The 12,488-nt window shown below is 65.5% G+C and overlaps 2 protein-coding genes across 5 annotated transcripts; both read left to right on the top strand.

Moving 5' to 3' along the window:
- Window positions 1-855: 855 nt before the first annotated feature.
- TMEM98 (transmembrane protein 98) lies at window positions 856-5,253 on the top strand. 2 transcript variants are annotated; one of them, XM_053965137.1, is made up of 7 exons: window positions 856-950; window positions 2,758-2,944; window positions 3,223-3,354; window positions 3,596-3,629; window positions 3,861-3,976; window positions 4,403-4,462; window positions 4,985-5,253. In XM_053965137.1, exons 2-7 carry the CDS (start codon window positions 2,784-2,786, stop codon window positions 5,190-5,192), a joined length of 711 nt encoding a protein of 236 aa, XP_053821112.1. In that variant the 5' UTR covers window positions 856-950; window positions 2,758-2,783; the 3' UTR covers window positions 5,193-5,253. The 2 variants fall into 2 exon arrangements, with proteins under 2 accessions (XP_053821112.1, XP_053821113.1); XM_053965138.1 differs by lacking the exon at window positions 856-950 and adding an exon at window positions 1,389-2,027.
- A 1,708-nt stretch (window positions 5,254-6,961) lies between these two features.
- Window positions 6,962-12,464, top strand: GRN (granulin precursor). 3 transcript variants are annotated; one of them, XM_053965176.1, is made up of 13 exons: window positions 6,962-7,019; window positions 7,809-7,912; window positions 7,985-8,056; window positions 8,157-8,241; window positions 8,329-8,432; window positions 8,513-8,660; window positions 8,739-8,845; window positions 9,479-9,593; window positions 9,674-9,771; window positions 10,343-10,594; window positions 11,310-11,561; window positions 11,961-12,245; window positions 12,317-12,464. In XM_053965176.1, the coding sequence occupies exons 2-13, from the start codon at window positions 7,823-7,825 to the stop codon at window positions 12,413-12,415; spliced, it is 1,707 nt and encodes a 568-aa protein (XP_053821151.1). In that variant the 5' UTR covers window positions 6,962-7,019; window positions 7,809-7,822; the 3' UTR covers window positions 12,416-12,464. The 3 variants fall into 3 exon arrangements, with proteins under 3 accessions (XP_053821151.1, XP_053821153.1, XP_053821154.1); XM_053965178.1 differs by having other exon boundaries at window positions 7,010-7,061; XM_053965179.1 differs by lacking the exon at window positions 6,962-7,019 and adding an exon at window positions 7,394-7,399.
- Window positions 12,465-12,488: the final 24 nt, after the last annotated feature.

Raw genomic sequence — 12,488 nt, 5'->3', positions numbered from 1 at the left:
TCCCATCACCCAGAGTCACCTCCTGGGGTGGGGCACTTTGGGTCATGACACAACCAGGACTGGATGGGACACTAAAATGATGGCAAAGGACGTGACTGAAGTGCTTTGGGACATAAGGGGACAATAAAGGGCATGGCAGGGACACGAGAAGGAGGTCTGGGGCCATGGGACACATGTCCCTTGCTTTGAAACACAGCAAGGACAGCACATGGCAGCAGCTGGGGACGCAGGGATGGCTGGGGTACAGAGGGGACACTTGGGGACAGCAAGGGCACTTTGGGGTGTGGTGGGGGATGTGTGGGGATGTAATAGGGCCAAGCTGGACTGCAGTGGGGACACTTTGGGACAAGACAGAGACACTTTGGGGTGCAGTGGGGTCATTTTGGGGCTCAAGGATTTTCAGGACACAAAGGAAAACCTCAGGAGTGCAGGGACGGTGGTTTGGGACAAAACGGGGACAATTTGCGATGCAACTGGGGCACTTTGTGACACAAGGGGACACAACTGAGGACAGGAAAGGGACTGTTTGGAATGCAGGGGGGGAATTTGGGGGCACAAGGGGATACCTTAGGGGACAAGACAATGCTTCGAGCGTGCAGCAGGGGCACTTTGGGACAGAAGAGAGGCACTTGGGGATGCACGAGGGCCACTTTGGAGCACAAGGAGGAATTGTGACAAGAGGGGACTCTTCAGGAGTGCAGTGGCAGTGCTTTGGGACATTTTGGGACACTTTTGGATGCATGGGACACACTTCAGAACTTTGGGAGGCGCAGGGGACCCTCGGGGCGCTGCGGGGCGGGAGGGAGGCGGTGCCGGGGGCAGAGCCCGGCCGATCCCGCTCCCTCTCCGCTCCCTCCCCGCTCCCGTCCCGATCCCACCCCGCCGCCGGCCCCACTCCGCGCCCCCCGCCCGGCTCCATCTTGTTCGCGGCCGCCGCGGAGCCGCTCCAGGTGCGGGGATCCGGGAGGGATTGGGGACACCCAGGGAGCTGGGAGGGGATCTCCCGCCCGGGACCGTGTCGGGCCCCCCCAGAGACCCCCATCCCCCCCTCTGGGCCTCCGGAGCGACCCCCAGGGCCAGGAGGGACCCCATCAGCTCCGTGCCCCTCCCCCGGCAACCGGGACTGTGCAGGACCGGGAACCGCCAGCAGCGACCCCCCCCCCAGATCCCCCCAGACAAACACCCCCGGGTCCCCCCTCCAGCAGCGGCCCCCCCACACCCCCCCAAACACTCACAGGGACTCTCCGGACACCCCTCAGCAGCAGCCCGCCCCCAGTCCCAGAACCCTCCAGCAGTGACCCCCCCCAGTCCTAGAACCTCTCAAACCTCCCAGCAGTGACCCCCCATCCCACAACACCCCCCACTCTCCCAGCAGCGTTTTCCCCCAGAGCCAGAACCCCCCAAACCCCCCAGCAGTGACCCCCTCTCCCAGTGCCCCCACAGACCCCCCTTTCCCCTTCCCACCTTCCCTGCTGTTGCTCAGGTAGGGTCTGACCCCAACCCAGCCGGGACAGGAACACCCCCTGGGGCTGGGGGTGGTGCTGGGGACACTTTGGGGGGGCCTGGGGACACCCCCGGGGCTGTGCCCCGCCCCCCTTCCCAGGACCAGGCACCAGGGGGTTACAGCAAAAGCGGCTTTGGCAGCCAAAATCCCTCTTAAGGCTTTAATCGCAGTGAGAAAGTGGTGGAGGGGGGGCGAGGGGGGCACCCTGTCCCCCCCTCCCTGTCCCCAACCTTGTGGGGTTGCAGGGACAACTGCAGCCAGGCTGGAAATTTAAGCCAAATCCCTAAACCTGGCTTAAAATTCAATGGGATTTAGGGGAGAAAGAAAAAAGGGCGAGGGGAGGGGGGAGGCAGTGGGGCCGGAGGGTTTCGGGGGCCCATCCCGCACCCCCCCTGTGTGGGGGGCCCAGGTGTGAGTCAGGGGGCGAAGGTCGGTGTGGCCATGTTTGCACACCCGGCACGGAAGTGGCACCATCCCCGCGTGTCCCCGTGTCCCGCCCGGCGGTGCCTCCCGGCTGGAGCAGGTAGGGAGGGCAGGGATAAAGCCCCCGCCCCACGGGATGGGCACGGGAGGTCCCCCTCAGGGCAGAAACCCCACAGGGACTCCCGGTCCGTCCATACTGGGGGACACGGGGTCCCCTGGGCCTGGTATGGCTGGTTTCTGCTGCCCATGGGGACAGGGACACACAGGCCCTGCTACTGCAGCTGGGGTGGCTTGGGGGTCCCCCGTGACCCAGCTGGGATCAGATTCGGGGGATCCTAATGGAAAGGGGGCTCTGGAGGTAATCATGACCCCATAGGAATCAGAACTGGAGGCTCTGGGGGTCCCTGTGGGGCTCTGTGGCCCCATAGGGACAGGAACTCCAGGCTCCCTATAGGGATCAGTCTCTGGGGTCCCTGTGGCCCCATAGGAAAAGGCTTTGGGGGTCCCCATGTCCCCATAGGGACAGGGCTGTGAGTGTCCCCAGAAGGACACACTCTGGGGGTCCCCACACCCCCCTATGGCCCAGGCCTTGCTCTCCTGACCCCAGCCCCTGTCCCCCTGTCCCCATGGCCATGGTGACAGGTTGAGGGCAGCCTCCCAAATCCTGCTGCACCCCACACCCAAAGTCCCCACATCCCCCAGGTGACACTGACCCTGGGGACAGGGATCCATCTGGGGGTGACACCAGGTCCTGGCTGGGCGTTTTGGGGTGCGGGATGGAGAGGAGAACATCTGTGGGGTTCCAGTCTCCGGTGCCCCTGTCACTGCAGCCCCCAGCATGCTGTGATGGCACCGGATGCCTGAGCCCCTCCGGCGAGGACGAGCCATGGAGACCGTTGTCATCGTGGCCATCGGGGTGCTGGCCACCATCTTCCTGGCGTCCTTTGTGGCGCTGGTGGTGGTGTGCAGGCAGCGCTACTGTCACCCCAAGGACCTGCGCCACCACTACGACACCAAGTGAGTGACCCACGGGGGTGGCAGCATCCCTGTCCCCACCAGGGAGGGACCCCAGCCCCCATGGGCTGGGGACAGTGCTGGGGACATGTTCAGCATCATCAAGGAGACAATCTGGGGGACATATCCATGGTCATCCATGGGGAGACAAAGATGGGGACGCACCCACCATCATCAGGGGGACAGAGATGGGGACATGTCCACCAGCATCAGGGCCACTGGGGCTGTGGGGCAGCCCGAGGAGGTGGCCCTTGGTGGGATGTCTCCCATGTCTCTGACAGACCCATCGTGGACCTGATGGGGACGACAGAGACGCCGTCAGAGCCCTCGGAGCTGGAGCTGGACGACGTGGTCATCACCAACCCCCACATAGAGGCCATCCTGGAGAACGAGGACTGGGTCGAGGATGCCTCGTGAGTGTCCCCTGTGTGCCCCCACTGCTGGGGGACCCCTGTGCAGTGTCAGCCCCCCACCATGGGATGTAGGGGACAGATCTGGAGGTCGCCAAGCCATGGGGATGGTCCTCAAGATGGTCTTGGGGTGGGAATATCCCCACAGGTCTGGGGTACAAGGGATGGCAGAAGAGGGGGGACACACGGGGGACAAAGAGCAGGGGGGACACAGGTGGATTCACACCCTCCTCCCTCTCCACAGGGGTCTAGTGTCCCACTGCATTGCCATCCTGAAGGTGAGTGAGGGCGTGGCACTGGTGGCAGTGGTGGCAATGGTGGCAGTGGTGGCACCAGTGGCACTAGTGACATTGGTGTCAATGGTGGGCAGCACTTGTGGTAATGGTGGCAATGGTGACATTGTTGGTACTGGCGGCACTGGTGCTGATGGTAGGTGGCACTTGTGGCACTGGTCTTGATGGTGGTACTGGTGGTGATGGTGGCACTGAGTGCCCACTGCTGTCCCCCAGATCTGTCACACACTGACGGAGAAGTTGGTGGCCATGACCATGGGCTCAGGCGCACGCGTGAAGTCCCCAGCCAGCCTGGGTGACATCATCGTGGTGGCCAAGCGCATCAGCCCCAGGTGACGGGAGATGTCTGGGGGGTCCCAGGGCTTTTGGGTGGGGTCCTGTGCCTCTGGGGTGTCCCCAGGAACTGGGGGGGAAAATTCCAGGGCTCTGGAGGGTCCCCAGAGATTTGGGACAGGGTGGGTCTAGAGGGATCATGGGGGCTCTGGGGATGTCCCAGGGCACTGGGGGGGACCCTGGGGACTCTGGAGGGAAACATGGGGACTTTAAGGGTGTCCGGGGACTCCAGGAGGTGTCCCAGGGCCCTGGGGTAATTTTGGGACTCTGGGAGGTGTCCTGGGGTTCAGGGGCTCCCTGGGGTTATGGGGGCTTCCTGGGGCTCTAGGGAGGTCCCAGGGCTCCAAGAGAGCTCTTGAGGCCTGGGGTGTCTGTGCTGGAGGTGTCACCAGTGTCCCCTGGGGTAAACGCTGTCCCCACCGCAGAGTGGACAACGTGGTGAGATCCATGTACCCCCCGCTGGACCCCAAACTGCTGGACGCGAGGTGACAGCGGCGGGAAGGACAGGGACACTCCTGGGTGGGGGATACCTGTGGGTGGGGACACCCCCACATCCCATACCACACCTCTGGGGCAACCCCACTCTGGGGACAAGCCCAGGTCACCCAGCAGGACAGGGAGGCCCCTTGGTGTGAGCAGATCCCAGAATATCCCAGGCTGGAAGGGACCCCAAGGCTCATCCAGTCCCACCCCTGGCCCTGCCCGGACCCCCCAACATCCCACCCTGGGCACCCCTGGCAGCGCTGTCCAAACCCTCCTGGAGCTCCGGCAGCCTCGGGGCTGTGCCCATTCCCTGGGAGCCTGGGCAGTGCCAGCACCTCTGGGGGAAGAACCTTTCCCTGAGCTCCATCCCAAATCCCCCTATGACACAACCTCAGGCCATTCCCTGGCTCCTGTCCCTGGTCACCAGAGGCAAACTGGGGGCCACGCTGCTGCTGAGGAAGCCACCATGGGGCAGGGCGGTGACAGGGAGGTGACAGGGCGGTGACAGCCCCGTGTCCCCGCAGGGCCGCGGCGCTGCTGCTGTCGGTCAGTCACCTGGTGCTGGTGACCCGCAGCGCCTGTCGCCAGCCGGCCGCTCGCCACTGGGTCGAGCGGTCACTGGCGGCCGCCGAGGAGCACATGGCTGTGCTGCGCCAGGCCGCCATGGCCACCGAGCCCGAGCGGCCACCGGCCCCCGGCGAGCCCCCCCGCCAGGAGCAGTCAGCCATCTGACCCCAATAAAGGCCCCGTGTGCCCCCAGCCCCGCACGGGCGGCTCTGGGATGGGCTGGTGATGTGGTGTCTGCATGGAGAGGGGTCTGGGGAGGGAACGGGCGTGTTGAAGGGGAGGTTGGGGCTCTAGGGAGGGACTGGGGGGCTTGGGAGGGAGTGTGGAGGGGTTTGGAGGGGTTTGGAGGGGATTTCAGGGCGTTGGAGGTAGATTTGGAGGGGATGGGGGGGCTAGGGAGGGAGTTGTGTAGGGGGTTTGAGGGGTTTAGAGGGGATTTCAGGGTGTTGGAGGGTGATTTGGAGGAGCTGGGGGTCTAGGGAGGGGTTGAGGGACTTGCAAGGGAGTGTGGAGAAAGGTTGGAAGGGGGCTTTAAAGGAGTTTGAAGGGTTTGGAAGGTTGGGGGGCTAGAGGGGATTTTGGGAAGGCTGGAGGTGGTTTGGAGGGTTGGAGGCAGATTTGGGGTTGGGAGTAGGGACGGTTTTGGGGGGCTTGAGAGGGCGTTTGAAGGGGGTTTGAGGGTTATGGAGAGGATTTCAGGGTGTTGGAGTGGGCATTGGAGGAGTTGGGGGTCTGGGGAGAGGCTGGGGGCTGGGAAGAGAGTGTGGAGGGAGGTTGGCATGGGCTGAAAGGGATTTGGAAGGGTTGGGAAGATCGGAGGTGGTTTAGGGGTTTGCAGGGGATTTGGGGTGTTGGAAGGGGAGGTTTGGAGTTTATGGAGGGTTTGGAGGGAGTTGAAGAAGTTGGGGGGATTTTAAGGGGAGTTTAGGGTGGTTGGAAGAGGTTTTGGAGTGAATTTCCTGGGACTGGGGGGTGATTTGGGGGAATTGGGGGAAAATAAGGGAGTTGGTGTAGGAAGGGAAATGGGAGTTTAGGGAATGTTTGGGGTTGGTTGGAAGAGGGGTTTGGGGAGGTGGAGGGGGTTTGGAGGGGTGTTGACTTTGGAGGGGATTTAGGGGAGCTTGGAGGGATGGGAAAGGCTTGGAGAGGGAGGCTGGAAGTTTTGGGAAGGGTTGGACAGGTTGAAGCGGTCTTTGGGGCACAGGGGGTTGGAGGGGACTTGGGGAGGATTTAGGACCACTTGTGGGCATTGGCAGGGAGGATGGGGGAGTTGGGGGGCAAAGACTGGAGTTTTGGGAGGGTCGGGGAGATTGGGGAGGACTGGAGGGGGTTGTGGGGTCTGATGGAAATTTGCGGGGTTGGGGAGGATTTGGGGGGCACTGTGGGTACTGCCTGCCCTGAGAGCAAGGTTTGGAGGGCTCCGAGGCACCGAGGGGCAAAAACCTGAGACCCAGGCAGGGGGATCTGTGCCCCTGATGGGGGAGTCTGTGCCCCTGGTGAGGGTCTCTGCCCCTGATGGGGGAGTCTGTGCCCCTGACTTGGGGGGTCTGTGCCCCTGATGGGGATGGTCTCTGCCCTGGGGTGCGGTCTGTGCCCCTGATGAGGGGTCTGTGCCTGAGGCGGGCTCTCTGCACGGGGGAGGGGGCCCGGGGCCGCAAGGAGGGCTCAGGGCTGTAGACAGAGGGGTCCCCCCTCGGGCAGGGCGGTCTGTGGGGTCCCTGTGGCCCGGTTCCTGGCCCGGTTCCTGGCCCGCTCCGGCCGAGCCCCCCCCGCTCTCGCCGCCCTCAGTCCGAGGGGGGAGGGGGGGCGTGTCACGTGACCGCCGGTCACGTGACGGGGTGAGGCGGCCGCCCTGCCCGCCCCCTCACCCTGGACTGGCCAATGGCAGCGCGGCGGGTGCGGCGGGTGGCCAATGGGCGGTGGGGGTGGGGCTTGCGGCCAGCGGTGGGCGGGGCTTGCGGCCGGGACCGGGAGAGGGAACTGGGAGCGCTGGTGGGTACTGGGAGCGCTGGGAGACACGGGCATAGCTGGGAGGTACTGGGAGCACTGGGAGCTGCCAAGAGGAACTGGGAGTCACGGGAGCCACTGGGAGTCACGGGGGCCGCTGGGAGACACTGGGGCTGCTGGGAGTCACTGGGGCTACTGGGAGTCATACGGACGACTGGGAGGTGCTGGGAGCTTTGGAAGGAACTGGGAGTCACGGGAGGAACTGGGAGACGCTGGGAGTCATGGGGCAGCACTGGGATTCAGCGGGAGGTCCTGGGAGTCATGGGAGAGCACTGGGGGCGCTGGGAGCACTGCGGGCACTGGGGTTACTGGGAGCACTGGGGTTACTGGGAGCACTGCGGGCACTGGGGTTACTGGGAGCGCTGGCTGTGCTGCTGGGCGGTGTCGGGGCTCAGCCCAGCCCTGCCCGGGGGAGTCGCAGGGGTGGGGGGTGCAGTGACACCAGTGACACCCAGGGTCCCCCCGTGAGCGCCCTGGGCGGGGCAAGAGGTGCCCCCAGCGGAGAAAAGGAAGTGAAAGTGACAGTGACAGTGATTGTGGGATGGGGCCCGTCCCGCACCGCAGGGAGATGTTATCGGGGCGCGGTTGAGGTGCCACACACCGCAGGGTCCTCCGCTCTCTGTGGGTGCCCCCAGGACCCCGGGGTGGGGGAGCCGGCTGAAGTGGCGGGGGGCTGGGGCTTTCCCAACACGTGGCTGAAAGAAGAAGTGAGAGCCCGCCCGCCCACTCAGTGAGAAGGGAAACTGAGGCTGCGGGCTCGGGGGGGTCCCTCAGGTGCCCCCAAAGCCATGAGGACCTTCCTACTGCTGTGGGTGGCCCTGGCCGGCACAGGGGCCCAGCTGCCCTGCCCTCATGGGGGACCCTGCCCCGTCACCCCGGTGAGTGCATGGGGTTTGGGGGGGTCGGAGGGGCCTGAGCAGGGGATGATAATCCCCCCCGTGCCCCCCCAGGCCCTGCCTGCCCGCAGTGCAGTGGGGTGCCAGGACAGCTCATCCTGCCCCGCCAGCTGCCAGCTGCCAGAGGTGAGCCCCCTCCTCTGTGCCTTAGTTTCCCCCCCCGTCCCAGCCATTTGGGGGGCACTCCCTGACCCTCCTGCCCTCCCTCCCCCTTCTCTCTCCCCAGAGCGTCCCCTGTGCCGGGGGCCACCGCTGCTGTCCCCGAGGGTCCCGCTGCAGCGCTGACGGGGAGTCCTGTGTCACAGATCTGGGTACAGGGACACGGTGGGGTGCCTGGGGGTCAGGGTGGGCCTCGAGGCGACAAGATGGACACGGGGGTGCCTCACGTGTCTCCGCAGCCCCCCGTGCTGTCCCCTGTCCTGACGGCCAGTCCGAGTGTCCCGATGATGCCACGTGCTGTGTGACGGGCAGCGGCGCCTGGGGGTGCTGCCCCATGCCCCAGGTACGGGGTGTGGGGACACGGGGACGCTGGGGGGGGCCTGGCACGGCCATCGCTGTGACGAGCACGCCTGGCACCCACAGGCCTCGTGCTGTGCTGACAAGGTGCACTGCTGTCCCCACGCCACCGTCTGCGACCTGACCCGCGGGCGCTGTCTGTCCCCCGCCGGTGACACCGAGGTCCCCCTGGGCACAGGCTTCCCCGCCTGGAAGCGCCAGCCCCCCGCCCCAGGTAAGGGGTGTGCCCCGGGGGTGCCCTCGCTGTGCCGTGCCCTCGGAGGGGATGCGGTGACACCGTGTGTCCCCTCAGTGGCGCTGCGCCAGGTGCTGTGTCCCGATGGCCGCTCGGCATGTCCCGACGGGGCCACCTGCTGCCAGCTGTCCCCAGAGCAGTACGGCTGCTGTCCCCTGCAGAACGTGAGTGCTGGCACAGCCCTGGGCACCACGGGACGGGCAGCTGTGCCAAACGTGTGCCCAGCACCCCAAACCCGCCGCCCCCCACTGAACACCCCAAACCAAGCACCCCATGCCAGACACCCAAATCCGGGCCATCCTCCACCAGGCACCCCAAAGCAAGCACCCCTGTGCCAGGCACCCCAAGCCAGCCACCCCTCATTGGGCACTCCAAACCAGCACCCCACACCCCACTCACCCCGTACCAGTCCATACAGGCACCCCATTCTGGACATCCCCATTCCAAGCACCCCACAGTGATGCCAGGCACCCTATTTTGGGCACCCTGTCCCAGTCATCCCGCACCAGACACAACTTGCTGGGCATCCTGTGGTAGACACTGGGCCCTGGGCACCCCAGCCTGTGCCGTGTCCCCATAGCAGGCACCCTGCACTGCCCCCCCATGCTGTGCACACCCTGTCCTTGTCCCCAGGGTCCCTGTCACCCCCTAGCTCTCCCCCCGAGCGGTGTGCTGCAGTGATGGGCTGCAGTGATGGGCAGCACTGCTGTCCCAAGGGCACCTCCACGCCATGTCCCCTATGCTGTGCCCCCCTGTGCCCAACCCCAGGGCCCTTGTCATGCTGTGTCTCCCACCAGGCCGTGTGCTGCGGTGACGGGCAGCACTGCTGTCCCCAGGGCACCACCTGTGACCTGATCCACTCCACCTGCACCTCCCTGGGGGGCTCTGCCCCCCTGGCAGCTCTGCCCACAGGTAAGAGCCCCTCAGGGAGCAACCACTCCCTGTCCTGTCCTGGGGAGGGGACACCAGCCCTGACTGTCTCCTGTCCCCAGCTGGTGACGTCAAGTGTGACGAGGAGACAAGCTGTCCTGATGGCAACACGTGCTGCAGGCTCAGCTCAGGGGCCTGGGGGTGCTGCCCCCTCGAGCAGGTACGGGGGTCCCCTGTGCCCCCAGGACATGTAGATGTCTCCTGTCCCCCCAGGTGGGATGAGGACACATGTCCTCTGTCCCCCTGGGTGGGATGAGGGCAGCTGTGTCTTGCTCCACTGAGAAGGACAAGGTTTGATGTCCTGTCCCCTGTCCGCCTTGGGAGGGACAAGGATGGGGGGTCTCCTGTGTCCCTCCGGGACTGGGAGTTGTCCCCTGTCCCCCAAGAGGGCTTCCATTCCCTTAGGGCCAACGGGGATGGGGGTGACAGTGAGTCACTTTGACATGCCCCAATCAAACCCCCTGTACTGACTGGGACCAGTTTGGGGCTCCAGTGGCAGGGGGTGGAGAAGGGACATGAAGCCACCAGGATGCTCAGGGACCTCCCTGAGTCCCACGGAGGGGAGAGGTCAGGAGCGATGAGGGGGTCTCCATATCGCCCCCTCCTCACTGCTGGGGCAGGGAATGGGGACGGCAGGAATGGGCAGGAGGGGACACATTTGTCCCCTCTCCTGTGGAGCTGGCAGTCCCTGGGGGGTTCCCTGTGCTCAGCCCCCCCTCTTTGCCCCCCAGGCCGTCTGCTGCCCCGACCACGTGCACTGCTGCCCGCAGGGCTACACCTGCGACCCCGAGGGGAGCAGCTGCCTGCAGGGGGGGGGCACCCGCCGGCCCTGGCTGCGCAAGACCCCGGCGCTGCCCTGGGGGGGACAGGTGACACAGGTGACATCGGGGAATGTCAAATGTGATGAGACGACGAGCTGTCCTGATAGGACCACGTGCTGCCGGCTGAGCCTGGGCACCTGGGGGTGCTGCCCCTTCGAACAGGTGTGGGGGGGCTCTGCCCATGGGGGTCCATGGCTGTGTGGGGTGTTGTCCCGGGGGTGCACCCAGGGGAGCAGGGGGTCCTAGGGTGTCCTCGGAGGGGTGGACATGGCTCAAGGGACCCTGAGTGGAGCACCTGCCTGGGGACATGGGAACGTTCACAGGGCACCACGACCACCTGTCCCCTCAACAGCCCCATGGGCTGGGGGTCTCCTGTGCCCCGAGGGGACAAAGGCCAATGTTCCCTTTTCCCCAGGAGGGTCAAGGCCAGATATCCCCCTTTGTTGCTTGAAGGATTAGGGCAGATGTCCCCTGTCCCTGGGCACGGTGAGGGCAGATGTCCCTTGTCCTCCAGGGTGGGCTCCAGACCCCTCTTGTTCCCATGGGACACAGGGCCCCTTTGCTGCCCCCCAGCCCTAGTCAGACCCCCTCTGCTAAGTGGGACCAGTTTGGGACTCCAGTGGCAGGAGGTGACGGAAGCACACAAGGCCACCAGGGTGCTCAGGGACATCCATGTGTCACACACAGGAGCAGAAGCGTCACAAGGGGGTCCCCATAGCTGCCCCCTCAAAGTGGGGATGGAGCCAGGCTGGGTCCAGGGGGGACACAGAAGAGGGCAGGGCAGGGCAGGAACAGCCAGGAGGGCACTTGTCCCCTGGAGGTCCCCAGCTGTGTTGCTGGTGTCCCTTGTGCTCAGCCCCCCCTCTTTACCCCCCAGGCCGTCTGCTGCCCCGACCTCGTGCACTGCTGCCCGCAGGGCTACACCTGCGACCCCGAGGGGAGCAGCTGCCTGCAGGGGGGGGGCACCCGCCGGCCCTGGCTACACAAGACCCCGGCGCTGCCCCGGGGGGGACAGGTGACACAGGTGACATCAGGGAATGTCAAATGTGATGAGAAGACAAGCTGTCCTGACGGGAGCACATGCTGCCGGCTGAGCCTGGGCACCTGGGGGTGCTGCCCTCTCGAGCAGGTGTGGGGGTGTCCCTGGGGTTCGGGGTCCTGGGGGTGGGGGGACCCCACGGGTGGGGTGTTGTCCTGGGGAATGAGGATTTGGGAATAGAATAGAATGGAATGGAATGGAATGGAATGGAATGGAATGGAATGGAATGGAGGGGGGTTGGGACAGAGCGTGACTGGGGGGATGGCCCTTTCGGGACAAGCAGGGCTGGGGGGGACAGGGACATGGGACACTCCCACGTTTGTCACTGGTACCCTCCATGGAGGCTCTGTGGGCATCTTGGGGACAGGGTTTGGCACAGTCCCTGGGTCTCTGCTGGGGACACCTGGGTACCTGGGTCCTTGCTGTACCTCTATCCCTGGTACCCAGACCCCTGTCTCCCCCACTCACCCCGTCCTGTGTCCCCCCCAGGCCGTTTGCTGCGGGGACCACAAGCACTGCTGTCCCCGGGGCTACACCTGCAACGTGGCCACCGAGAGCTGTGAGAAGCTGCTGGCGCCCACCCCGCTCCTGCCAACCCCCTCAGCCCCCCGCCAGGCCCCCTCAGCCCCCCGCTGGGCACCCCCTGTCCCACTGCGAGCTGCTGGCATCCACCCGGGTGGCCTCGTGCCCTGTGGTGCCACTGGCTCCTGCCACGGGGGCCAGCGGTGCTGCCAGGCCCGGGGAGGCTCCTGGGGGTGCTGCCCCTTTGCCCAGGTGAGTGGGGGGACACCAGAGTGGGGGTAGGGGTGGCATCACCCTCCCCCTCACTCCGTCTCTCTCTGCAGGGCTCCTGCTGCTTGGACGGCCGCCACTGCTGCCCCGCGGGGTCCCGCTGCACCGGGGGGGGCTGGGGGTGCAGCCCCCAGCGCTGGGACTTGCTCTGATGGCACTGGGGACATCACCGCCACCCCAATAAACGGTTTCTAGGAGAAACTCCACGCATGGTTCTTGGTGCAG

This window comes from Vidua chalybeata, chromosome 26, assembly GCF_026979565.1.
Source record: "Vidua chalybeata isolate OUT-0048 chromosome 26, bVidCha1 merged haplotype, whole genome shotgun sequence".
Classification (NCBI taxonomy): Eukaryota; Metazoa; Chordata; class Aves; order Passeriformes; family Viduidae; genus Vidua; species Vidua chalybeata.
Note: the sequence above shows the minus strand (reverse complement) of the source record. Positions and strands in the feature narration are given on the sequence as shown.